Consider the following 27354-nt stretch of genomic DNA (forward strand, 5'->3'; position numbering starts at 1 on the left):
TTTTAGTAGTATTGTTTGTATTTAGTTGTATTGTTTGTATTGTGCTTTAGTTGTATTGTTTGTATTTAGTTGTATTGTTTGTATTGTTTTTAGATGTATTGTTTGTATTTAGTTGTATTGTTTGTATTGTTTGTATTGTTTGTATTTAGTTGTATTGTTTGTATTGTTTTTAGTTGTATTGTTTGTATTTAGTTGTATTGTTTTTTAGTTGTATTGTTTGTATTTAGTTGTACTGTTTGTATTGTTTTTTAGTAGTATTGTTTGTATTTAGTTGTATTGTTTGTATTGTTTTTAGTAGTATTGTTTGTATTTAGTTGTATTGTTTTTAGTTGTATTGTTTGTATTTAGTTGTATTGTTTGTATTGTTTTTTAGTAGTATTGTTTGTATTTAGTTGTATTGTTTGTATTGTTTTTAGTTGTATTGTTTGTATTTAGTTGTATTGTTTGTATTGTTTTTAGTAGTATTGTTTGTATTTAGTTGTATTGTTTGTATTGTTTTTAGATGTATTGTTTGTATTTAGTTGTATTGTTTGTATTGTTTGTATTGTTTGTATTTAGTTGTATTGTTTGTATTGTTTTTAGTTGTATTGTTTGTATTGTTTTTAGTTGTATTGTTTGTATGTTTTTTTTAGTTGTATTGTTTTGTATTTAGTTGTATTGTTTTATTGTTTGTATTTAGTTGTATTGTTTGTATTGTTTTTTAGTTGTATTGTTTGTATTGTTTTTAGTTGTATTGTTTGTATTTAGTTGTATTGTTTGTATTGTTTTTTAGTAGTATTGTTTGTATTTAGTTGTATTGTTTGTATTGTTTTTAGATGTATTGTTTGTATTTAGTTGTATTGTTTGTATTGTTTTTAGTAGTATTGTTTGTATTGTTTTTTAGTTGTATTGTTTGTATTGTTTTTAGTTGTATTGTTTGTATGTTTTTTTAGTTGTATTGTTTTGTATTTAGTTGTATTGTTTGTATTTAGTTGTATTGTTTGTATTGTTTTTTAGTTGTATTGTTTGTATTTAGTTGTATTGTTTGTATTGTTTTTTAGTAGTATTGTTTGTATTTAGTTGTATTGTTTGTATTGTGCTTTAGTTGTATTGTTTGTATTTAGTTGTATTGTTTTTTAGTTGTATTGTTTGTATTTAGTTGTATTGTTTGTATTGTTTTTTAGTAGTATTGTTTGTATTTAGTTGTATTGTTTGTATTGTTTTTAGTTGTATTGTTTGTATTTAGTTGTATTGTTTTTAGTAGTATTGTTTGTATTTAGTTGTATTGTTTGTATTGTTTTTAGTAGTATTGTTTGTATTTAGTTGTATTGTTTTTTAGTTGTATTGTTTGTATTTAGTTGTATTGTTTGTATTGTTTTTAGTAGTATTGTTTGTATTTAGTTGTATTGTTTGTATTGTTTTTTAGTTGTATTGTTTGTATTTAGTTGTATTGTTTGTATTGTTTTTTAGTAGTATTGTTTGTATTTAGTTGTATTGTTTGTATTGTGCTTTAGTTGTATTGTTTGTATTTAGTTGTATTGTTTGTATTGTTTTTTAGATGTATTGTTTGTATTTAGTTGTATTGTTTGTATTGTTTGTATTGTTTGTATTTAGTTGTATTGTTTGTATTGTTTTTTAGTTGTATTGTTTGTATTTAGTTGTATTGTTTTTTAGTTGTATTGTTTGTATTTAGTTGTACTGTTTGTATTGTTTTTTAGTAGTATTGTTTGTATTTAGTTGTATTGTTTGTATTGTTTTTTAGTAGTATTGTTTGTATTTAGTTGTATTGTTTTTTAGTTGTATTGTTTGTATTTAGTTGTATTGTTTGTATTGTTTTTTAGTAGTATTGTTTGTATTTAGTTGTATTGTTTGTATTGTTTTTTAGTTGTATTGTTTGTATTTAGTTGTATTGTTTGTATTGTTTTTTAGTAGTATTGTTTGTATTTAGTTGTATTGTTTGTATTGTTTTTTAGATGTATTGTTTGTATTTAGTTGTATTGTTTGTATTGTTTGTATTGTTTGTATTTAGTTGTATTGTTTGTATTGTTTTTTAGTTGTATTGTTTGTATTGTTTTTTAGTTGTATTGTTTGTATGTTTTTTTAGTTGTATTGTTTTGTATTTAGTTGTATTGTTTTTATTGTTTGTATTTAGTTGTATTGTTTGTATTGTTTTTTAGTTGTATTGTTTGTATTGTTTTTTAGTTGTATTGTTTGTATTTAGTTGTATTGTTTGTATTGTTTTTTAGTAGTATTGTTTGTATTTAGTTGTATTGTTTGTATTGTTTTTTAGATGTATTGTTTGTATTTAGTTGTATTGTTTGTATTGTTTTTTAGTAGTATTGTTTGTATTGTTTTTTAGTTGTATTGTTTGTATTGTTTTTTAGTTGTATTGTTTGTATGTTTTTTTAGTTGTATTGTTTTGTATTTAGTTGTATTGTTTGTATTTAGTTGTATTGTTTGTATTGTTTTTTAGTTGTATTGTTTGTATTTAGTTGTATTGTTTGTATTGTTTTTTAGTAGTATTGTTTGTATTTAGTTGTATTGTTTGTATTGTGCTTTAGTTGTATTGTTTGTATTTAGTTGTATTGTTTTTTAGTTGTATTGTTTGTATTTAGTTGTATTGTTTGTATTGTTTTTTAGTAGTATTGTTTGTATTTAGTTGTATTGTTTGTATTGTTTTTTAGTTGTATTGTTTGTATTTAGTTGTATTGTTTTTTAGTAGTATTGTTTGTATTTAGTTGTATTGTTTGTATTGTTTTTTAGTAGTATTGTTTGTATTTAGTTGTATTGTTTTTTAGTTGTATTGTTTGTATTTAGTTGTATTGTTTGTATTGTTTTTTAGTAGTATTGTTTGTATTTAGTTGTATTGTTTGTATTGTTTTTTAGTTGTATTGTTTGTATTTAGTTGTATTGTTTGTATTGTTTTTTAGTAGTATTGTTTGTATTTAGTTGTATTGTTTGTATTGTGCTTTAGTTGTATTGTTTGTATTTAGTTGTATTGTTTGTATTGTTTTTTAGATGTATTGTTTGTATTTAGTTGTATTGTTTGTATTGTTTGTATTGTTTGTATTTAGTTGTATTGTTTGTATTGTTTTTTAGTTGTATTGTTTGTATTTAGTTGTATTGTTTTTTAGTTGTATTGTTTGTATTTAGTTGTACTGTTTGTATTGTTTTTTAGTAGTATTGTTTGTATTTAGTTGTATTGTTTGTATTGTTTTTTAGTAGTATTGTTTGTATTTAGTTGTATTGTTTTTTAGTTGTATTGTTTGTATTTAGTTGTATTGTTTGTATTGTTTTTTAGTAGTATTGTTTGTATTTAGTTGTATTGTTTGTATTGTTTTTTAGTTGTATTGTTTGTATTTAGTTGTATTGTTTGTATTGTTTTTTAGTAGTATTGTTTGTATTTAGTTGTATTGTTTGTATTGTTTTTTAGATGTATTGTTTGTATTTAGTTGTATTGTTTGTATTGTTTGTATTGTTTGTATTTAGTTGTATTGTTTGTATTATTTTTTAGTTGTATTGTTTGTATTGTTTTTTAGTTGTATTGTTTGTATGTTTTTTTAGTTGTATTGTTTTGTATTTAGTTGTATTGTTTTTATTGTTTGTATTTAGTTGTATTGTTTGTATTGTTTTTTAGTTGTATTGTTTGTATTGTTTTTTAGTTGTATTGTTTGTATGTTTTTTTAGTTGTATTGTTTTGTATTTAGTTGTATTGTTTGTATTGTGTTTTAGTTGTATTGTTTGTATTTAGTTGTATTGTTTTTTAGTTGTATTGTTTGTATTTAGTTGTATTGTTTTTTATTGTGCTTTAGTTGTATTGTTTGTATTGTTTTTTAGTTGTATTGTTTGTATTGTTTTTTAGTTGTATTGTTTGTATTGTTTTTTAGTTGTATTGTTTTGTATTTAGTTGTATTGTTTGTATTGTGTTTTAGTTGTATTGTTTGTATTTAGTTGTATTGTTTGTATTGTTTTTTAGTTGTATTGTTTGTATTTAGTTGTATTGTTTGTATTGTTTTTTAGATGTATTGTTTGTATTGTTTTTTAGTTGTATTGTTTTTATTGTTTTTTAGTTGTATTGTTTGTATTGTTTTTTAGTTGTATTGTTTGTATTTAGTTGTATTGTTTGTATTGTTTTTTAGTTGTATTGTTTGTATTTAGTTGTATTGTTTGTATTGTTTTTTAGTTGTATTGTTTGTATTTAGTTGTATTGTTTGTATTGTTTTTTAGTTGTATTGTTTGTATTTAGTTGTATTGTTTGTATTTAGTTGTATTGTTTCTATTGTTTTTTAGATGTATTGTTTGTATTGTTTTTTAGTTGTATTGTTTGTATTGTTTTTTAGTTGTATTGTTTGTATGTTTTTTTAGTTGTATTGTTTTGTATTTAGTTGTATTGTTTGTATTGTGTTTTAGTTGTATTGTTTGTATTTAGTTGTATTGTTTTTTAGTTGTATTGTTTGTATTTAGTTGTATTGTTTTTTATTGTGCTTTAGTTGTATTGTTTGTATTGTTTGTATTTAGTTGTATTGTTTGTATTGTTTTTTAGTTTTATTGTTTGTATTTAGTTGTATTGTTTGTATTGTTTTTTAGTTGTATTGTTTGTATTTAGTTGTATTGTTTGTATTGTTTTTTAGTTGTATTGTTTGTATTTAGTTGTATTGTTTGTATTGTTTTTTAGTTGTATTGTTTGTATTTAGTTGTATTGTTTGTATTGTTTTTTAGTTGTATTGTTTGTATTGTTTTTTAGTAGTATTGTTTGTATTTAGTTGTATTGTTTGTATTGTTTTTTAGATGTATTGTTTGTATTTAGTTGTATTGTTTGTATTGTTTTTTAGTAGTATTGTTTGTATTGTTTTTTAGTTGTATTGTTTGTATTGTTTTTTAGTTGTATTGTTTGTATTTAGTTGTATTGTTTGTATTGTTTTTTAGATGTATTGTTTGTATTTAGTTGTATTGTTTGTATTGTTTTTTAGTAGTATTGTTTGTATTGTTTTTTAGTTGTATTGTTTGTATTGTTTTTTAGTTGTATTGTTTGTATGTTTTTTTAGTTGTATTGTTTGTATTGTGTTTTAGTAGTATTGTTTGTATTGTTTTTTAGTTGTATTGTTTGTATTGTGTTTTAGTTGTATTGTTTGTATTTAGTTGTATTGTTTTTTAGTTGTATTGTTTGTATTTAGTTGTATTGTTTTTTATTGTGCTTTAGTTGTATTGTTTGTATTTAGTTGTATTGTTTGTATTGTTTTTGAGTTGTATTGTTTGTATCGTTGTACAGTATGTTACATTTGTGTGACTGTCCTTGTCTATCAATGTATCAGTGTTTTGTTACTTGTCACATTTTGTGTGTTTTGTGGACCCCAGAAGGAGTAGCTGCTGATTCTGCAGAAGCTAATGTGGATCCAAATAGACAAATAAGTACAATACAGGTGGAAGATGTATAATTGCTATCCCCATGAGCGTCCACCCTCCTTCAGGCCATGGATGGAGCAGGCAAAGATTTCAATACAGACCTACACTAAGTCTACAAAACATTATGAACACCTGCTCTTTCCATAACATAGACTGACCAGGTGAAAGCTATGATCGCTTATTGATGTCACTTGTTAAATCCACTTCAATCAGTGTAGACGATGGGGAGGAGACAGATTAAAGAAAGATTTTTAAACCTTGAGACAATTGAGACATGTATTGTGTATGCGTGTCATTCAGATGGTGAATGGGCAAGACAAAATATTGAAGTGCCTGTGAATGGGGGGTGGCAGTAGGTGCCAGGCACACCGGTTTGTGTCAAGAACTGAAAGACTGCTGTTTTTCACAAACAACAGTTTCCCGTGTGTATAAAGAATGGTCCTCCACCCAAAGGACATCCAGTCAATTTGACACAACTGTGGGAAGCATTGGAGTCAATATGGGCCAGCATCCCAGCATCCCAGTGGAACGCTTCCGACACCTTGTGGAGTCCATGCCCCGACAAATTGAGGCTGTTCTGAGGGCAAAGGGAGGGGTTGCAACTCAATATTAGGAAGGTGTTCTTAATGTTTTAAACACTCAGTCACTGTATGTCAGGCTTGGATTCGCCATGACAAAAGATTTTTCCCAAGATGCATAAAAAATGAGGATATTTAGAGCGAAGCCGATGACAACCTATGGCCGAATGCTCAAGACAGGCGTGATACAAACTAGTGCCTACGAAACATTGTGAAATATGTCTTCAAAGATCACACCTTTGATCACACATGGGATGAAAATGATGGAAATATGATATTCAGTCAATTGTAATGGGTAGTGTATTGTCTGCTGTGAAAACACTGTACTGTAGCACACTACAGTCAAAGGGCAATTTTGAAACATGTATCTACACATTTCTTTACTATTGGATTCCCTCAAGGGAATGTTCTATCGTACATCACAGACTGGTAGTCAATACCTTTGACACCTGTCATCCAAATCAGTCATCAATCCCCATTCACCCCTCCCTCCGTACTACCATGCTAAAGCACCTGAGACGACTTTGTTGTAAGTGCAGCTTGTGCAACATAGGAGCACATTAGCTACTGTCAATGCTACTAACCCTGTGAATGACATGGTAAACACAGTGGGAGGCTGGGAGCTCTAGGGGGTCTGTGTCCTAGCAACCACACATCAAAAAGGCACCAATGTAAAGGTACTGGAAACCAACAGTAGCCTACATTATGATAGGCTTGGGTTGTCTTAGTAGTGAGTGGAGTGGGTGTCCATTGGTAACAATGCGTACAGTTTTAAGTTTTGATACTGTTTATCACTACAAATGACATTGATGCCTGGAGGCTACAGATGCACATTCATCCATTCATGCTTAACACATTCTCCTCACTCCCTCATTGTTGCCAGGGTCTAAAATGTTTAAAGGGAGAACATTTATCAAGTATCTGTGTTAGGCTAAATGATGCCACACACACAACTACACCAGTGGAGGCTGCTGAGGGGAGGACGGCTCATAATAATGTCTGGAACGGCGCAAATGTAATGGCATCAAACACCTGGAAACCATGTTTTTGATGTATTTGATACCATTCCACTGATTCTGCTCCAGTCATTACCACGAGCCCGTTCTCCCCAATAAAGGTGCCAACCATCTCCTGTGAACTACATATTTACTCAAACACACACTCACCCCTCTTACAAGAGTGATGACCTCACTTTCAACAGAGGAGAGTTCTCTTTGTTTAGAAGTGAATGAAGCTCACCACATGGTATTTTGTAATGAGATGGCACCACCCTGTGGTTGCATCTGGTACTTAACGTATTCAGACCACTGCATTACTGTAGCAGCCTATGAAAACAAATGGATGAAACAGCACTGCTAAGATAACTGTATTAAGAAATAAACTGCATATACAGAGAAATTGTGTGCTCTGCAAAATACATAATTATCATTTTACAAAATACTTTCAGGGGAAAATTAGAATGATAAGCAGATGTTATGTGAGAATGAAATATGTTTTGCTTCTTAATCAGTTGCATGTTATACTCATGGCGATAGAATACCACAGTATTAAATAACTTAGGACACATGCAACTTGGGTTTCATTGGTTTTTAAAAGTGTTTCTTTTGGAACAGCATGCACAACACAAATGGAAAACAAACCACACACAGCCTTAAGTTTGGAGTCACTTAGAAATATCCTTTTTGAAAGAAAAGCACATTTTTTCGACCATTAAATTCACATCAAATTGATCAGAAATACAGTGTAGACATTGTTAATGTTGTAAATGACTATTGTAGCTGGAAACGTCAGATTTTAAAATGGAATATCTACATAGGAGTACAGAGGCCCAATTTTCAGCAATCATCACTCCTGTGTTCCAGTGGCACATTGTGTTAGCTAATCCAAGTTGATCCTTTTAAAAGGCTAATTGATCATTAGAAAACCCTTTTGCAATTATGTTAGCACAGCTAAAAGCTGTTGTTCTGATTAAAAAAGCAATAAAACTGGCCTTCTTTAGACTAGTTGAATATCTGGAGCTTCAGCATTTGTGGCTTTGATTACAGGCTCTAAATGGCCAGAAACAAAGAACTTTCTTCTGAAACTCATCAGTCTATTCTTGTTCTGAGAAATGAAGGCTATTCCATGTGAGAAATTGCCAAGATACTGAAGATCTAATACAATGCTGTGTACTACACTCTTCACAGAACAGCGCAAACTGGCTCTAATCAGAATAGAAAGAGGAGTGGGAGGCCCCGGTGCACAAATGAGCAAGAGAACAAGTACATTTGTGTCTAGTTAGAGAAACAGACGCCTCTCAAGTCCTCAACTGGCAGCTTCATTAAATAGTACCAGTCTCAACGTCAACAGTGAAGAGGCAACTCTGGGATGCTGGCCTTCTAGGCAGAGTTCCTCTGTCCAGTGTCTGTGTTCTGTTGCCCATCTCAATCTTTTATTGGCCAGTCTGAGATATGGCTTTTTCTTTGCAACTCTGCCTTTTAAAAGGATAAACTTGGATCAGCTAACACAACGTGCCATTGGAACACAGGAGTGATGGTTGCTGATAATGGGCCTTTGTACACTTATGTAGATATTCCATAACAAAAAATATTCGTTTCCAGCTACAATAGTCATTTACAACATTAACAATGTCTACACTGTAATTCTGAAAAATGTGCTTTTCTTTCAAAAACAAGGACATTTCTAAGTGACCCCAAACTTTAGAACGGTAGTGTACATGAATGAAACATGCAACTCAACAAGTCAAACACATTAAACATGGTTGGTCCAGCCAACACAAAGTATGATCTTCACAATAAAACAAGACAAGGGAAAACATCTGTCACTAAATCTGAGAGATGTGCACGGGAGTTGCAGAACCAGCAGGTGGAGGCATACAGTACATTGTACATGGTAGTCATTTAACAGACACTCTTCCAGTACAGTATGGTACAGCACAGTGTTGTGAATGAAGCCACTCAGATCAACTAGGAGTGAAATCACTACAGGTAACTCAGTTTACAATCTAACTGCATGGGTGCAAATCTACATCCAGAAATAGTGTTGAATATTAGATGGTAATAAACCACACTTTAGCACCAACTGTTAAGACCTATAGAACCCTTGTTGAGAGAAAATCCTTTAACTTAATTCTGAGACTACAGTAGTTACAAAATGCCTTACTGTACTATGATCCAAAACAGTCAATGGTTGTTGGAGTGAACAGAGCCTGGTTAAGACTCTCGAACAGACAGACAGGCAAGTAGAATGAGACAGGATGGGGGACATTAGTATGAGAGCACCAAAGGGAGGGGGATCCATAAGGTACATGTTGGTCATGAGGAGCCATAGTAGTGTGTGTCTGGTGTACAGTACTGTAGCCGGTGCAGGTAGCCTAGTGGTTAAGAGTGTTAGGCCAGTAACCACAAGGCCACTAGTTTAAATCCCTGAGCTGACTAGGAGAAAAATCTGTCGATGTTCCCTTATGCAAGGCACTTAACCCTAATTGCTCCTGTAAGTTGCTTTGGATAAGAGTGTTGTGGAGTGAAACTGGGATATACAGTATTTGGGACAATGTTCAACACTGATATAGTATTAATTCATCCAAGTCAGTGAATAAATGTAGTTTAACCCTACAACTAAAATCAATAATTTCTCTTTTATTTTATTGAAATGAAATATCACTTCAATGCCCACAGCAAAGCAATGTGTGTGGAGTTTGTTGAAAATGTTACTGAACAAAATGTAAAAAAAATATTGAACAAAGACAAATGGAGGAAATAAAACACGAGGCAAGTCCATTCAAGAATAAAAATAACATAATATGCACAAAACATCTCAAGTTGACAGATTGACTGAGCAGTAAACTGTGAACAATTAAAACACAGTACATGTAGCTGAACATTTCAACACTGCGTGGAAAAAGGAGGAAATAGATGAAGAATACCCTGGAGATTGAACGAGTGTGAGCACTGACCCGGTTTCTCAGCTGAGAAAATACTGCATTTCCTTCAGCAATACAATGCATAATTGACTTGACCTATGAATCTTTCAATTACATTTCTGTTGGTGTGACTTGAAGGATATTCACTGAGAAAAGCCAAGTGCAACCCAGTAGTTTGCATACAGTGAATTAAATAGATCAGATTGCATGCCTGGATCTATTAGCTTAATAAAAATGAATAGGCGCTGCAATCTGCATGTAAAGGTACTGTCAATCACTTTGATTTGTTTGCAGGTCAGAACATTTTATAAAATGCCACAAATGAATTATTATACACAATAAATGATCTTAGTGTAATAACTATAGAAATAATGTTGTCATATAGGTTCACCATATGTTGGAATTTAAAGTCCTAACAAGGTAGCATCCTCAACAACCTGGATATATATGGTCAAATGTGGACATTGTGCTGAAGATGTTGACAACAAAGTCAATGTAGTTGCATTGGTAAAGTAATGTTTATTACCATTTTATGTGGGCATTTTCCCCCCCCAGAAATGTGGTGGGTACTCTCTTCGTTCGCAGGACTTAATCCTGCTAACTGTTCCGTATGTCCAAACTGAATTTGCTAAAAGGGCTTTTATGTACTCTGCGCCATCGCCTTGGAATGCCTTTGTTGTTTTATGATTTCGTTATATCCCTGTGGTTTTTACTAGATTACTTGTAGTTAGACTGTTATGGTGTAATGACTTGGTGCTGCTCATCTTTGCCAGGACGCTCTTGAAAAAGAGATTTCAAATCTCAATGAGCCCTTCCTGGTCAAATAAATAACAATGTATGGGAGTTGCTGCAGTATAATTATTGCAGCTCTTTGTGTCTAGTGTTGTCCCCCCGAACTCTGACCTTAGCTGTATAGTAGATTGAGACAGTTTAACTGACTCACTCTGTCACAACACAAGGCATTGTGTGGCTCAAGGCGTGAAACAATGTAGAACAGCTTCATCCAGCACCTGGGACAACTGGTTTCATGGAGTGTGTGCATATCACCCCTCCATATCATGGCAGAAAACACAAAGCGTTTAAAGAAGCACCAGAAGATGATGGAGGAGAAGAGCCTCTTCAAAAACAAAACCTGTATAGTAATGGTAAGAAGCATCACCGTTAAAAGGTAACATGGTATCATTGTTTGGAGCCTAAATGAAAGATGTCCTACTGATAGAGAAAGACCACTGTACTGTAAAATATTGTTAGGATGTCAAGGCAGCATGAGAGAGAATATCAAACCACATTGCTTATTATCATCATCATCACACACACACAGCTGTTTAAAAAGAACAAAAGCAACAACACCTCAAATTAAAAACAACTGGGCAGGGATCAGTGGTCATGGCCAAACAGTCAGTTCACACCTTCTCCCTTAAACCTCTAGGGTCACTTATACTGTAGTACACTGTATGCTATAGGACAGTCTGGGTCAGATACAGGGGTCTGGGTCAGAGAGCCAGAGCTTAGAGAACAGGTCATTCATATAATGACCCCATCTATGCTTAGGCTACTAGTGGCATATATGATGTCATCTCATTCAGTTTGGACTAGTTTGCCAATAGCCACCTTGACGCAGCCCAGGAGTACTGTCTCTCTCCTGTACAACAGAACTTCCATGGGAAGCATTGCTAGGTTGGAGCAGGCAGGCAGGGGCAGCGATACGACTGGTGGATGTAGCAGTAGAGGTTCATTGAGGACCAGAGGAGGCCGTCTGTCTCAGCTGTGGTAACTGGGCACGGCTTGCTGTTTCTGAGAGAGGCGCAGCAGCTCCTCCCTGATGGCCTTGATGAGGGAGGCTGAGGAGTGGTTGGGGGGAGAGGACTCCTCGGGGGGGTAGATGTCCAGGTGGGCAGAGGGTTCCCTTAGGGAACTCCTACTAGGCATCTGGAACATAGAGGAGGAGGAGTCAGGGTAGCCCAGAAGAACCTGAAGCACACAGGGAAGGAGGGAACGAAGAAGAGGAAAAAGAGAAGAGTTAAGGAGAAAAGAGGACATATCACTAAACTTATCGATATATATTAAGGGATAGTTCATGTACAGATTGACAGCTGGGAGGTAGAAGAACTAGAGTGAACTGTCATGACGTTGGCCTGGGGGTAGGTTTATGACGGTCATAAATACCTCTTCCCCCATTTTTCCTTTCTCTACCCTACTGATGTGAAATTTGAAAATCCCTTGGTTAACATAGAGATTCTGGGAACATCAGAAGGTGGGGGGAAATTAACTATATTCTGGTAATCCGACCAATTGAACATATGCGGTAGTACTTAATGAATATGATGTCAGTTCGGTTGTCATCTGAGACATTCTCATCAATGATAAGATGACATAAACTCTACAGTGGAAAGTCTGCACATTGTAGTTATCGGATTCACATGGAATTGTTGTTCAATTTAAATGTTTGAATATAAAATTATTGGTGAAGAGATTAAATGTAATTTTAGCTTCCAAATGAGAGATTTGGGTTTTCATGAGGTTAGGGCTCTGCTCAATCAGTAGCTCTCCCCTGTGAAGGGACATAGGTTATAAAACGTTTCAAACACGCCCTCCTCTCCGTTCCTATATAAAGCCTTGACGACAATATAACCTCCTGTTCCAAGTACGTGAGGTCTACAGCCTCTGCATTAAAAGGACTAACATGTCAACTACAGAACTAAGCCAACCTCAGCGTGAGCTTTGGTTGTGAATGGTATGAACTTTGAACTCTTATTCACTACAGAAGTGATACCTTCTAGCCGTTGAGTTAGCAACAGCAGCTGCAAACACGGGCTAGGAAAGAACAGACAGAGTATCCCATCTATCACACAAAGACGTTACTACAATGTATCCAATTGACCACCAGAGACATTCTTCAAAGGACAGAGGACTCGGTTTGGCAACACGGCCTTCCATCTACCACCAACCTACCGAAGTGCAGCTCAGAGTAAATATTTATTGCATTTTCATTTTCCAAATGGGCGGTAATTTAGAATGCATAAGATACTGTATTTACAGGGGCACAGCTTCTTCCCTTTGTCCCTCAGTCTTCCCGCTCCTTCACTCAAACCCAGCCCCTTTTCTTTTGTGTAACCAGCTGTCATATCTGTTCCGCCCGCTAGGGACGTTTTCCTTTATGACGTAATTTGTAATCAAGGTATGATTCATTCTTTGTATATGTAATTCTGTGTGATTAGTTAGGTATTTAGTAAATAAATAATTAAACCCAAATTTGTATTGCTGATTCAACTTGTTAGCCAGGGTTCGTGAAGATAACCAAGAATTTACCATTTTCAGATGAGACTGAATTAAGGTGAAGATCAATATTGACTGCTATTGATGTAAAATATTACTAGGTCTTTAAGAGTTTATTCGGAAGATAACAGCTCTATAAATATTATTTTGTGGTGCAGCGACTCTCTAGTTAATTACATTTACATGATTAGCTCAATCAGGTAATATTAATTACAGAGAAAGGATTTTATAGAATAGCATGTCATATCACTTAATCTGGCATAGCCAAAGACAGACAGAACCAACATCCAGATCTACAGAAGTTAAACAGATATGCAGCAGCAATAGAGCATAGAACAACAAGCATGCCATTGTCCTGTATATTTAGAGGACAGCTTGAAGAGGAAAATGGAGGTACAGTAAGTCTCATAAGGCAGTGTGAAGCCAGAGCAGGACTCACAGGGTCTCTGGTGGGTCTGAAGTCACCGTCAGAGTAGGGTGCCCAGCCTGAGCCTCCAGTCTGACCTGGAGGTGCCCTGCCACCTAATGGGTACCCCCCCTTGATCCGGCTCCCAAGATCCACCTGGTTCAGGTGATTGAGCTGGTTACCTACAAACAGATACGCGCACACACACACAAAAAACACATCAACCCTCAGCCATTTTTTACACTTAATCCGCTGTCACTTCTAATATGCTTTGATGCAATCCTTCAGTTGAAATGCACTCTGTGCAGCACCAGCACTCCATCAGGCAGAGTCCACATATAGAGTTGAAGTCGGAAGTTTACATACACCTTAGCCAAATACATTTAAACTCAGTTTTTCACAATTCCTGACATTTAATCCATGTAAAAATTCCCTGTCTTAGGTCAGTTAGGATCACCACTTTATTTTAAGAATGTGAAATGTCAGAATAATAGAAGAGAGAATGATTTATTTCAGCTTTTATTTCTTTCATCACATTCAGTGGGTCAGAAGTTTACATAGACTCAATTAGTATTTGGTAGCATTGCCTTTAAATTGTTTAACTTGGGTCAAACGTGTTTCCCACAATAAACAAGCTTCCCACAATAAATTGGGTGAATTTTGGCCCATTCCTCCTGACAGAGCTGGTGTAACGGAGTCAGGTTTGTAGGCCTCCTTGCTCACACACGCTTTTTCAGTTCTGCCCACACATTTTCTATAGGATTGAGGGCTTTGTGATGGCCACTCCAATACCTTGACTTTGTTGTCCTTAAGCTATTTTGCCACAACTTTGGAAGTATGCTTGGGTAATGACCCATTTTGCAACCAAGCTTTAACTTCCTGACTGATGTCTTGAGATGTTGCTTCAATATATCTACATAATTTTCCCATCCATTTTGTGAAGTGCACCAGTCCCTCCTGCAGCAAAGCACCCCCACAACATGATGCTGCAAACCCCGTGCTTCACGGTTGGGATGGTATTCGTCGGCTTTCAAGCCTCCCCCATTTTCCTCCAAACATAACGATGGTCATTATGGCCAAACAGTTCTATTTTTGTTTCATCAGACCAGAGGACATTTCTCCAAAAAGTATGATCTTTGCCCCCATGTGCAGTTGCAAACAGCAGTCTGACTTTTTTATGGCGGTTTTGGAGCAGTGGCTTCTTCCTTGCTGAGTGTCCTTTCAGGTTATGTCTATATAGGACTCGTTTAACTGTGGATATAGATACTTTTGTACCTGTTTCCTCCAGCCTCTTCACAAGGTCCTTTTCTGTTGTTCTGGGATTGATTTGCACTTGTGGCACCAAAGTACATTAATCTCTAGGAGACAGAACGCGTCTCCTTCCTGAGCGGTATGACGACTGCGTGGTCCCATGGTGTTTATACTTGCATACTATTGCTCGTACAGATGAACGTGGTACCTTTGGCATTTGGAAAGGATGAACCAGACTTGTGGAGGGCTACAATATGTTTCTTCTGAGATCTTTGCTGATTTCCTTTGATTTTCCCATGAGATCAACAAAAGGCACTGAGTTTGAAGGTAGGCCTTGAAATACATCCACAGGTACACCTCCAATTGACTCAAATTATGTCAATTAGCCTATCAGAAGCTTCTAAAGCAATGACATCATTTTCAGGGATTTTCCGAGCTGTTTAAAGGCACAGTCAACTTAGTGTATGTAAACTTCTGACCCACTGGAATTGTGATACAGTGAATTATAAGTGAAATAATCTGTCTGTAAACAATTGTTGTAAAAAATTACTTGTGTCATGCACAAAGTAGATGTCCTAACCGACTTGCCAAAACTATAGTTTGTTAACAAGAAGTGGAGTGGTTGAAAAACGAGTTTTAATGACTCCAACCTAAGTGTATGTAAACTTCCGACTTCAACTGTATATGAACTCTCACAGCAAGCCAACAGCCAACACCAGACTCTTTAATGATTCAATAGAGACAAGGCTGTTTGAGGCTGGCAGGTTTATGGGAGGGGGTGAGTGGTCTGGGTTAAACACAATGGCATACATTCAGGGAATGGTGAGCTGTTTGTGTGTGTGTGTGCGTGCATGCACGCGTATGTGTACCTGTGGTGCCCCCTACTGGCCGTGGCCTGGTAGAGGAGGGCAGGTCTTCAGTGTACAGGCCCCTGGTGGAGTAGTGGCTCTCTGGAGGGAGCTGGTCAACATGTCCTGGGTCACCTGGTGGGTAGTTGGAGCCCAGGCCCTGTCTGAAATACACACAATCTCAAATACTGTTCCTACAGAACAATATCATAGCTTCCATTGTATCGTGCATCAACTGTACAGAAGTGTCGGTCAAAATTTCAGTGTGTGGTATGTGTGTTTGTGTGTGTGACATGTACACGTGTGTCTCTCCATAGAAGTATTTGCGTGGGTGTGTAAACTAATCAATTATCCAAAAGAAGATCGACCAAAGCAATCGCCACCATGTCTGTGTTTTATTGGGCAGTTAGGAGCCCATCAAATAAAGATGGTCCAGACTAAATCATGTATGAGGCCCAACTCCCTGGCCTGCGGATAGACACCTGCAAGGGAGAGCATCCCCCAACTAAATAACTATGGATAATGTATGGATCAATGTAGCCTAGAGTCATCTGATGATTACTTCATTAAAACAATACTCCTCCTTTTCTCTCAGAGTTAGTTATCTACACATAGTATTACATTCAATAACATATTATGACGCATATACACATGATATTGTATCTCTGTGGTAAGCTACTCACCTCTGTAGTAAGCCTTGGAGTGAAGGAGGGGACATTCCTAACTCAGCGTATCTCTGAGGAGAGAAACAGGCATATTGTCAGGACAAAGACACACAGACACTGGGTAGACTCCAGGGACATCACTGAAGCTTGCAGATCATGTACAATCAAAACAGATATCACCCAATAACCCAGAATAAATCAAGATAAAGCTGGAGCATAACATGGATATTTCTATTGACTGAATTTTACATTACCCTTTGATACATTTTGGCTGAGAGTCTAGAATCGTACAGCACAGTAATTGGTGTTTTGCAGGAAAGGCTTTTCTGGTTTCTGTTGGATGTTATTTGAACCAGAACAGAGGGATTCAGAACTCTTTCTACACCTGAGCTAGCTAACTGGTTATATATTGGGCTGGTTTTAGACAGAGCTCTTACTCTCTGAATTCATTTCAAATGACTGGGGGTGAAATTTATAAAACAAAACAGGAACGGTCTAAGAAAATATTTATTTAGAGCAGCTGAATAGACTATTTGCTCTGATCAAATAGCCTATAATCTGTAACATATATGTTCTGGTCTTGGTTCAAATGCCCTAAAATGAATTTTGAACAGCAGACAGTGTTATATTTAAGAAAGGAATGCAGTGTAAATCTAAAGCGATGGCATATCCACTATAAATATAGTGTTTGCATTTGTTTGAAGCCGTTGCATCAGGACTGGAAACTCCCTGATTCATATACATCATTTATGATATACTGCTCCTTCGCCTGAGTATACAAAACATTAAGAACACCTGCTTTTTCCATGACAGACTGACCAGGTGAATCCAGGTGAAATCTATGATCCCTTATTGGCCTCCCGAGTGGCGCAGCGGTCTAAGGCACTGTATCTCACTGCAGTGCCTGGTTTGAATCCAGGCTACATCACATCTGGCCGTGATTGGGTGGCGCACAATGGGCCCAGCGTTGGCCAGGATGGGCCGTCATTGTAAATAAGAATTTCTTCTTAACTGACTTGCCTAGTTAAATTACAATTTAAAAATATTATTGATGTCACTTGTTAAATCCACTTGAATCATTGTAGATGAAGGGGAGGAGACCGGTTAAAGAAGCATTTTTAAGCCTCGAGACAATTGAGACACGTGTGCCAGTCACACACGTGTGACAATTGTGTACGTGTGCCATTTAGAGGGCGCACCAGTTTGTGTCAAGAACTACAAAGCTGCTGGGTTTTTCCACACACAAATGTTTCCTGTGTGTATCAAAAATGGTCCACGACCCAAAGGACATCCAGCCAACTTGACAGAACTGTGGAAAGCAATGGAGTCAACATGGGCCAACATCCCTGTGGAACGCTTTTGACACCTTGTAGAGCCTATGCCCTGACAAATTGAGGCTGTTCTGAGGGCAAATAGGGGGGTGATGCTCCATATTAGGAAGGTGTTCCTAATGTTTGGTATACTCAGTGTATATAATATTGTAAATCTTTCTAATTTAAATCAGAACATATATCTAGAGTATTCCAGAGCAGGCTGAAGTCACATTTACTGTACAGTTGTGCTAGGTAATCAATAGGTCTATTGAAAGGCCTAGTACTTACTGAGGAGAACGGGCTGAGGGCTGGGTAGGTAGTACCCCAGGGGCGGGCTCCACCACGAGGTGGGGGGCTGGAGCTGGGGGGGTTGGAGTTGACACCGGGCAGGGTGATGCCGGCCGTGCTGCCCTGGGAGGTGGGGGAGACCAGGGCGAAGGCATCGTCCAGCAGGGAGTGCATCTGCTGCCTGGCCTCCTCGATGGAGGGCTGGGGGGGCATGTAGGGGGGCGGGGGAGGGGCGTGCCCCGGAGGGGGCGAGATGGGGCCCAAGAACACGTCGTCGTTGGGGGAGGGGGTCCCAGACTCTGGGGCCTGGTCAGGGTCCGACTGGGAACAATACAGGGTTCATACACATTTTGAGATGGAATTTCATGACTTTCCCACGACATTTAACCAAATTTCCATGACCAACGATTGGCGGAGTCTCTATGTACGTATACAAAAGTAAGTGTAATGTGATAGACACTGTGTGCCTGCTCTCTGATCCCATACCCTCTCCTGTTGTTGAGCAAGGAACTTAACAACCCCGCCCAAAGTAGAATACATGTTAGGCTGGAGAGAAATTGGGTGTGCAGGCTTTTGATCAAGCCCTGCTCAAACACATCAGAGCCAGTTTATCAAGGTCTGGTTGAGAAGCTAATTTCTAAAATGTAGTTTGTCAGAGGGGGACTGGAATAAAACCCTGCGCACCCATTAGTGCTCCTGGATGATGGTTGACCACCCGTGATGTAAAACACTGCAACATTACAACCAAATACGTTTGATGCCAATACACTGGATGCCCAAATCAACTGGAGGCATCATCTAATCTAATATTTTTCCTAAAATTAATGTTCAAGAATCAAAAATTATTTGGATTCAAATGATTAGAGTCACCACGATTGAACCGAATCCCAACTAATACAATGGCGAAGTGAATTGTTTTTTTTGGGTCAAAAATAATTGTTTAAATGAATCGTTTAAAAAAGTACATCTACTTTGTATGGCCTTATTTGTGATGTCGGTGGAAAGTTTTTGGGGAGATGACGAAAACAATAATACATGCTATCAGTTAACTAGAGGGTACAACATTTGTTTTAAAATGGCTACATAGTTAGTCTGTTCTGTATCATATTTTATAGGCTAGGTCTAGCTGATGCTGCAATGTCCGACGGCCCACTCGTCTTGCAAACACAGACTGCTGAAGTGTCATTCTAACCATGGCTGATATGTTGATTTTTTAGTTGATTGATAAAATAAATAACATTAACAGAAATTATTAAATTAATTTCCATGACTTTTCCAAAACTTTTCAGATTTGATCATTTCCCAAAATTTTCCAGGCCTGGAAAATACTATTTTAAAATTCCATGACAGGATTTTCTTGACCGTACTAACTCTGACAATAAGAGACTCAATTTTTCTAATGTATTACAAATGTTAAGAGAGGAGAGGGGGGAAATGAACATTCATGTTTAATGTACAGTATGTTACGTCTGGACCCGGACCATCTCTCTCTGTTAACATTATGGCACTGACTTTTAAAGCACCCTTTTATCCTGGCTCTGGTTGAGATCTCCATTGGAGGAATATTGATGTATGTTTGTCTGTGTGAGTGTTTTGTCTGTGTGAGTGGTTTGTCTGTGTGAGTGTACCAGTGGAGGCTGGTGGGAGGAGCTATAGAAGGAATATAGAATGGGATAAATGGAACGGACTCAAACGTGGCTTCCATATGTTTGATTCTGTTCCATTTCCCATTCCAGCCATTACAATGAGTCAGTCCTTATAGCTCCTCCCACCAGCCTCCACTGGTGTATACAATATGTTCCACAGGTATACCCACCACATAGGCCACGTTGTTGACCCCAGGGTATTTCCTGTAGGTGCCGTCACTGTCGTTGGAGATGAGCCGGTCCTTGTCTGCGTCAGTCAGGCTGCCGTTCAGCTGGTGCTTCTTCCTCTGCTTGGGAGAACGCCTCCCCTGCCACTGAGAGACACATGTCAATACAGAGTAGTAGCCCACCTTTACATACAGTTGCTTCCCTCACTTCATGGAAGAGAAAACACACATCGACAAACACACTAAAATGGCACCCTATTCCCTATAGCTCACAAATATTGACCACTTGGTCTGAAAATGGCACCCTATTCCCTATAGTGCATTCAAAAGAAGTACACTCAAAAGTAGTGCGCTATATAGGGAATAGGGCTCTATTCCAGATGCAACCACAGAGACAGAATCAAAACTTGTAGGCCAGGAATCATCTACTGGTCGTTTGGAATGGAATCCCAGCAATTTGAATAGACATCAGACTGTTCAGGGTTTATTATTTAAGGGAGATAGCTTTTTCTGTTTCCCTAACATGTTTGCAAACTGAAGGAGCATTTTTATAATATGTTATACAGTGCATTTGGAAAATTTTCAGACCCCTTGAATAGTTCCACATTTTGTTACAGCCTTATTCTAAAATGGAATAAATTGTTTTTATCCCCTCAATCTACACACAATACCCCATAATGACAAAGCAAAAAAAGTTTTAAAGCATTCAGACCCTTTATTCAGTACTTTGTTGAAGCACCTTTGGCAGCGATTACAACCGAGTCTTCTTCGGTCTGACGCTACAAGCTTGGCACACCTGTATTTGGGGAGTTTCGCTCATTCTTCTCTGGAGATCCTCTCAAGCTGTCAGGTTGGATTGGGAGTGTTGCTGCACAGCTATTTTCAGGTCTCTCCAGAGATGTTCAACCAGGTTCAAGTCCGGGCTCTGGCTGGGCCACTAAAGGACATTCAGAGACTTGTCCCGAAGCCACTCCTGCGCTGTCTTAGCTGAGTGCTTAGGGTTGTTTTCCTGTCGGAAGGTGAACCTTCGCCTCAGTCTGAGGTCCTGAGTGCTCTGGAGCAGTTTTTCATCAAGGATCGCTCTGTACTTTGCTCCATTCATCTTTCCCTTGATCCTGACTAGTCTCCCAGTCCCTGCCGCTGAAAAATATCCCCACAGCATGATGCTGCCACCACCATGCTTCACCGTAGGGATGGCGCCAGGTGCCCTCCAGATGTAACGCTTGGCATTCAGGCCAAAGAGTTCAATTTTGGTTTCATCAGACCAGAGAATCTTGTTCCTCACGGTGTAAGAATCTTTAGGTGCCTTTTGACCAAACTCCAAGCAGTGGCTGTCATGTGTCTTTTACTGAGGAGTGGCTTCTGTCTGGTCACTCCACGATAAAGGCCTGATTGATGGAGTGCTGCAGAGATGTTTGTCCTTCTGGAAGGTTCTCCCATCTCCACAGAGGAACTCTGAAGCTCTGTCAGAGTGACCATCAGGATCTTGGTCACCTCCCTAACCAAGGCCTTTCTCCCGATTGCTCAGTTTGGCCGGACGGCCAGCTCTAGGAAGAGTCTTGGTGGTTCCAAACTTCTTCCATTTAAGAATGATGGAGGCCACTAGGTTCTTGGGGACATTCAATGCTGCAGAAATGTTTTGGTACCCTTCCCCAGATCTGTGCCTCGACACAGTCCTGTCTTGGGGCTCTAAGGACAATTCTTTCGACCTCATGGCTTGGTTTTTGCTCTGACATGCACGGTCAACTGTGGGACCTTATATAGACAGGTGTGTACCTTTCCAAATCATGTCCAATCAATTGAATTTACCACAGGTGGACTCCAAGTTGTAGAAACATCTCAAGGATGGTCAATGGAAACAGGACGCAACTGAGCTCAATTTCGAGTCTTATAGCAAAGTGTCTGAATACCTATGTAAATAAGCTTATTTCTGATTGATTATGTGTAGACTGTTGAGGAAAATGTTTTATTTAATACATTTTAGAATAAGGCTGTAACATAACAAAATGCTCAGTGCGGAACAATCTGAAAGACACTGAAAGTCTTATACAAAAACATTTCTGGATGGTGAACATCTCCAAAAATGATTTTTCTCTGACAGTCAAAATAGCTGGATGACTAATTCTCTTGAGAATAAGTTTTAAAACGAGAAACATACAGACATACTGATATCACAAGAGTGATAATTAACTTAAAAATAATTATCTAGCTAAATTATCTAACGTCATTGGCAGATAATTTTGCTTATTTTAACAAGAAAAAAAGAGTAATACAAGTAATTTAGGAACTAGCTTTCTTTAGATTAATAGAGGTGTGCCCCAGGGTTCCGTTTAGCTCCTGTGTTGTTCTCAATTTTTATTCATGATTTGGGAAATGGGATGCAACCAGCAAAGTTACAGATGATACAGTCATATATTCATGTGCTCCTTCTCTGGTTCAGGCTGTTGAAGAGCTCTAAAGACTGCTTCTCGGTCACTGAAAAACTGGTCTTGAATATACAAAAAAATTAATTCATTACCTTTACCAGAGCTAGAACTGCCAGAGAATATTAGCATTGTCACATCTGGTGGCTTATCCATTGAAAAAGTGTCTTCCTACAAATACCTAGGTATTTGGCCTGGTGGGAGATCTGTCGACGTGCCCTTGAGCAGGGCATTGACCCTGGATGCTTCTGTGTGTCACTCTGAATGGGAGTCTGTTGGATGACTGGTATGATGTAGTAGTTGAGCGGCCTCACTACAAGTATATTGTATGTTTTGGATATTCAATAAAAAAATACCTAGGTATTTGGTTGGATGACAAGTTGTCCTTTAACGTTCATGTGGATAATCTTGTGACAAAGCTTAAATTGAAATTGGGTTTTTATTTTCATAATAAGGCTTGCTTATGGATAGAAAGAAGCTTGTTCAGGCCACTTTTCTCTCTGTAATTATGGTGATTTGTGTATATGCATTCAACTTCCGTCTTGCAGAGACTGGACTCTGTTTATCATGCATCCTTGCGCTTTATTACAAATGCCAAGTCACTCACCCACTATTGCACCTTGTACCAAATGGTAAGTTGGACCTCACTTTATATGCGTAGAAAGATACATTTGTATGTGTTCATCTACAAAGCCCTTTTGGGTGAACTCCCTCTTTACCTCTGTAGTCTGGTCTCCTACACCAGCAGCAGTTACCATACCCGTTCTGCTAAGTGGTTGCTACTTAAAGTCCCCAGGACATTCACAGTATTAGGCAAGACTGCCTTCTCTTCTTGTGCACCAGACATATGGAATAGTCTTACAATCCATACTTCATCTAGATATGTTAGTGCCACTGAATGAATAAAAAATATTGATGGTGGACTCTGTTACCGAGGAGTGTAAATGCTTTTCTTAGGCAGGATCATGTTGTTGTATTGTATTGTTGTATGTTTTAAAGATGTAATGTATTGATTGTTGCTGCCTTGGCCATGTCTCCCTTGAAAAAGAGACTCTGGGTCTCAATGGGTTTTTCCTGGTTAAATAAAAGGTTAAAAAAATCAAATGATTTTATTAAAACTACACTTAAGACGATCAAGGTGAAATATCTTTAAAAATATCTTGAAATATGACATTTGATAATTTAGCTTGGTAAGAAACCCTTTTTTTAAGTGAATTATCACTCAATATCAGATCTTTAGACTTGCTTAGATTGAACTTTTTGCAGTGTGCAGCTTTCTCCGATACATGTTGCCTACTGTACGCACACCCCTCCCTGTGTGCACCCTACCCCTCCCTGTGTGCACCCTACCCCTCCCTGTACGCACCCTCCCTGTACGCACCCCTCCCTGTGTACGCACGCACCCTACCCCTCCCTGTGCACACCCTACCCCCTCCCCCTGTGTGCACCCTACCCCTCCCTGTGTGCACCCTACCCCTCCCTGTGGGCACCCTCCCTGTGTGCACCCCTCCCTGTGTGCACCCTACCCCTCCCTGTACGCACCCCTACCCCTCCCTGTACGCACCCTACCCCTCCCTGTACGCACCCTACCCCTCCCTGTACGCACCCTACCCCTCCCTGTGTGCACCCTACCCCTCCCTGTGTGCACCCTACCCCTCCCTGTGTGCACCCTACCCTCCCTGTGTGCACACCCCTCCCTGTGTGCACCCTCCCTGTGTGCACCCCCTCCCTGTGTGCACCCTACCCCTCCCTGTGTGCACCCTGCACCCTACCCCTCCCTGTGTGCACCCTACCCCTCCCTGTGTGCACCCTACCCCTCCCCTGTGTGCACCCTACCCCTCCCTGTGTGCACCCTACCCCTCCCTGTGTGCACCCTACCCCTCCCTGTGTGCACCCTACCCCTCCCTGTGTGCACCCTACCCCTCCCTGTGTGCACCCTACCCCTCCCTGTGCACCCTACCCCTCCCTGTGTGCACCCTACCCCTCCCTGTGTGCACCCTACGTGCACCCTACCCCTCCCTGTGTGCACCCTACCCCTCCCTGTGTGCACCCTACCCCTCCCTGTGTGCACCCTACCCCCTGTGTGCACCCCTGTGTGCACCACCCTACCCCTCCCTGTGTGCACCCTACCCCTCCCTGTGTGCACCCTACCCTCCCTGTGTGCACCCTACCCCTCCCTGTGCACACCCTCCCTGTGCCCACCTCCCTCCCTGTGCACCCTCCCTCCCTCCCTGTGTGCACCTACCCTCCCTGTGTGCACCTACCCCTCCCTGTGTGCACCCTACCCCTCCCTGTGTGCACCCTACCCCCTCCCCTACCCCTCCCTGTGTGCACCCTACCCCTCCCTGTGCACACCCCTCCCGTGTGCACCCTACCCCTCCCTGTGTGCACCCTCCCCTGTGTGCACCCTACCCCTCCCTGTGTGCACCCTACCCCTCCCTGTGTGCACCCTACCCCTCCCTGTGTGCACCCTACCCCTCCCTGTGTGCACCCTACCCTCCCTGTGCACCCTACCCCTCCCTGTGTGCACCCTACCCCTCCCTGTGTGCACGTGTGCACCCTACCCCTCCCCTGTGTGCACCCTACCCCTCCCTGCACCACTACCCCTCCCTGTGTGCCCCTACCCCTCCCTGTGTGCACCCTACCCCTCCCTGTGTGCACCCTCCCTGTGTGCCCTCCCTGTGTGCACCCCCTCCCTGTGTGCACCCTACCCCTCCCTGTGTGCACCCCTACCCCCCTCCCTGTGTGCACCCCCCTCCCTGTGTGCACCCCCCCTGTGTGCACCCTACCCCTCCCTGCACCCTACCCTCCCTGTGTGCACCCTCCCTGTGTGCACCCTACCCTCCCTGTGTGCACCCCCTCCCTGTGTGCACCCCCTCCCTGTGTGCACCCCTCCCCTGTGTGCACCCTACCCTCCCTGTGTGCACCCCTCCCTGTGTGCACCCTACCCTCCCTGTGTGCACCACCCTACCCCTCCCTGTGTCCCTGCACCCTCCCTGTACTACCCCCCCCTGTGTGCACCCTACCCCTCCCTGTGTGCACACCCCCCTCCCCTCCCTGTGTGCACCCTACCCCTCCCTGTGTGCACCCTACCCCTCCCTGTGTGCACACCCCTCCCTGTGTGCACCCTCCCCCTGTGTGCACCCTACCCCTCCCTGTGTGCACCCTACGCACACCCCTCCCTGTGTGCACCCTACCCTCCCTGTGTGCACCCTACCCTCCCTGTGTGCACCCTCCCCTGTGTGCACCCTACCCCTCCCTGTGTGCACCCTACCCCTCCCTGTACGCACACCCTCCCTGTGTGCACCCTACCCCTCCCTGTACGTGTGCACCCTACCCCTCCCTGTGTGCACCCTCCCTGTACGCACACCCTCCCTGTGTGCACCCTACCCCTCCCTGTGTGCACCCTACCCTCCCTGTACCCACCCCTCCCTGTGTGCACCCTACCCCTCCCTGTGTGCACCCTACCCCTCCCTGTACGCACACCCCTCCCTGTGTGCACTCCCTCCCTGTGTGCACCCTACCCCTCCCTGTGTGCACCCTCCCTGTGTGCACCCCTCCCTGTGTGCACCCTACCCCTCCCTGTGTGTGCACCCTACCCCTCCCTGTGTGCACCCTACCCCTCCCCTGTGTGCACCCTACCCCTCCCTGTGTGCACCCCCCTCCCTGTGTGCACCCCTCCCTGTGTGCACCCTACCCTCCCTGTGTGCACCCTACCCCTCCCTGTACGCACACCCCTCCCTGTGTGCACCCTACCCCTCCCTGTGTGCACCCTACCCCTCCCCTACCCCCAAAAAACCTGACCTCTTTTTAGGCTCCATGAACAGTGAGGGCATGTGGATGTCAGGGTTCAGGATCTTGTCGATCTGCATCTGGGCCTTGTGGTAGATGTGGTCCTGGTCCTTGGAGTCAGTGGTCAGACCATTGTCTACCAGGTCGTCCATGGCAGGGAAGTCATAGTGACCCTTCCTCTTGGCCCGCAGACGGATCTTGTTACGGTGGTGCTCGATCTCAGACTTATGCCTCAACGCCACCTGGATCTAAGTAATAGACATGACTGCAGTGAGAAACACCTGGCCAGACGCAACTTTACTATACATAATGTTTATTTCATTTAACCATGATTTATATTCACTGAGTGTATAAAACATGAGGAACCCCTTCCTAATATTGAGTTGCACCCCTTTTTGCCCTCAGAACAGCCTCAATTCGTCAGGGCATGGACTCTACAAGGTGTTGAAAGCGTTCCACAGGGATGCTGCCCATATTGACTCCAATGCTTCCCACAGTTGTGTCAAATTGTTTGGATGTCCTTTGGGTGGTGGACCATTCCTGATACACACGGGAAATTGTTGGATGTGAAAAACCCAGCAGCGTTGCAGTTCTTGACACACTCAAACCGGTGTGCCTGGCACATACTACCATACCCCGTTCAAAGGCACTTCAATATTTTGTCTTGCCATTCAGCCTCAGAATGGCACAAACATACAATCAAGGCTTAAAAATCTTTCTTTAACCTGTCTCCTCTCCTTAATCCACACTGATTGAAGTGAATTTAACAAGTGACATCAATAAGGGATCCTAGCTTTCACCTGGTCAGTCTATGTCATGAAAGGGCAGGTGTTCCTGATGTTTTCTACACTCTGTAGGTTAGTCTCATTGACATAAAATCCATTTTCTCTGTATGTCCAGACAGGAGGGAGAATAGAGAGGATCACAGACCTCTACTGTTTATACATGCTCCATGTAAGGTAATGAATGACATTACTGTAACCTGTATACATGTCTGAGTAAGAGTGTTAGTGTGTGGGCGGGTCAGTGTCTCACCTCCTTGTTAAAGCTGCTGTGTGTCTCTGGCCCTCTGCCGTTAATACCGTTGACAGTGGGGCTGTGGTGCTGGGGCGGGACAGCCATGGGCTGCATGGCGATCAGCTGAATCTTATTGGACAGGCGACGGGTGCCGTCGGCTGAGCGCGACATGCGGTCCACATGCTCAAAGATGGAGGCAGAGGAGAGATGCTCGTCATGGCCGTTCATGGGAGGAGGACCTGAAAGAGACCAGGGAGATTGATTAAGGTCAACATCACAACCAGGCAAGGTCTGGAAGTTTGAAGGGGCTCCCGAGGGGCGCAGTGGTCTAAGGCACTGCATCTCAGTGCTAGAGGCACCACTACAAACACCGTAGTTCG

General features: G+C 40.3%; 1 protein-coding gene across 1 annotated transcript in view; it reads right to left on the bottom strand.

Moving 5' to 3' along the window:
* Positions 1-7532: 7532 nt before the first annotated feature.
* Positions 7533-27354, bottom strand: part of LOC115134077 (UPF0606 protein KIAA1549-like) — a 77313-nt gene continuing 57491 nt past the window's right edge. Inside the window, exons 14-22 of the mRNA XM_065022436.1 lie at positions 26993-27213; positions 25970-26205; positions 25917-25923; positions 19746-19883; positions 17930-18250; positions 16347-16399; positions 15685-15827; positions 13598-13746; positions 7533-11853 (exon numbers count right to left, since the gene is read on the bottom strand). Of these exons, the coding sequence (XP_064878508.1) occupies positions 11644-11853; positions 13598-13746; positions 15685-15827; positions 16347-16399; positions 17930-18250; positions 19746-19883; positions 25917-25923; positions 25970-26205; positions 26993-27213 (1478 nt within the window). The 3' untranslated portion in view covers positions 7533-11643. The remainder of the gene's footprint in view (positions 11854-13597; positions 13747-15684; positions 15828-16346; positions 16400-17929; positions 18251-19745; positions 19884-25916; positions 25924-25969; positions 26206-26992; positions 27214-27354) is intronic.

The sequence above is a fragment of the Oncorhynchus nerka genome, linkage group LG9a, assembly GCF_034236695.1.
Source record: "Oncorhynchus nerka isolate Pitt River linkage group LG9a, Oner_Uvic_2.0, whole genome shotgun sequence".
Taxonomy (NCBI): domain Eukaryota; kingdom Metazoa; phylum Chordata; class Actinopteri; order Salmoniformes; family Salmonidae; genus Oncorhynchus; species Oncorhynchus nerka.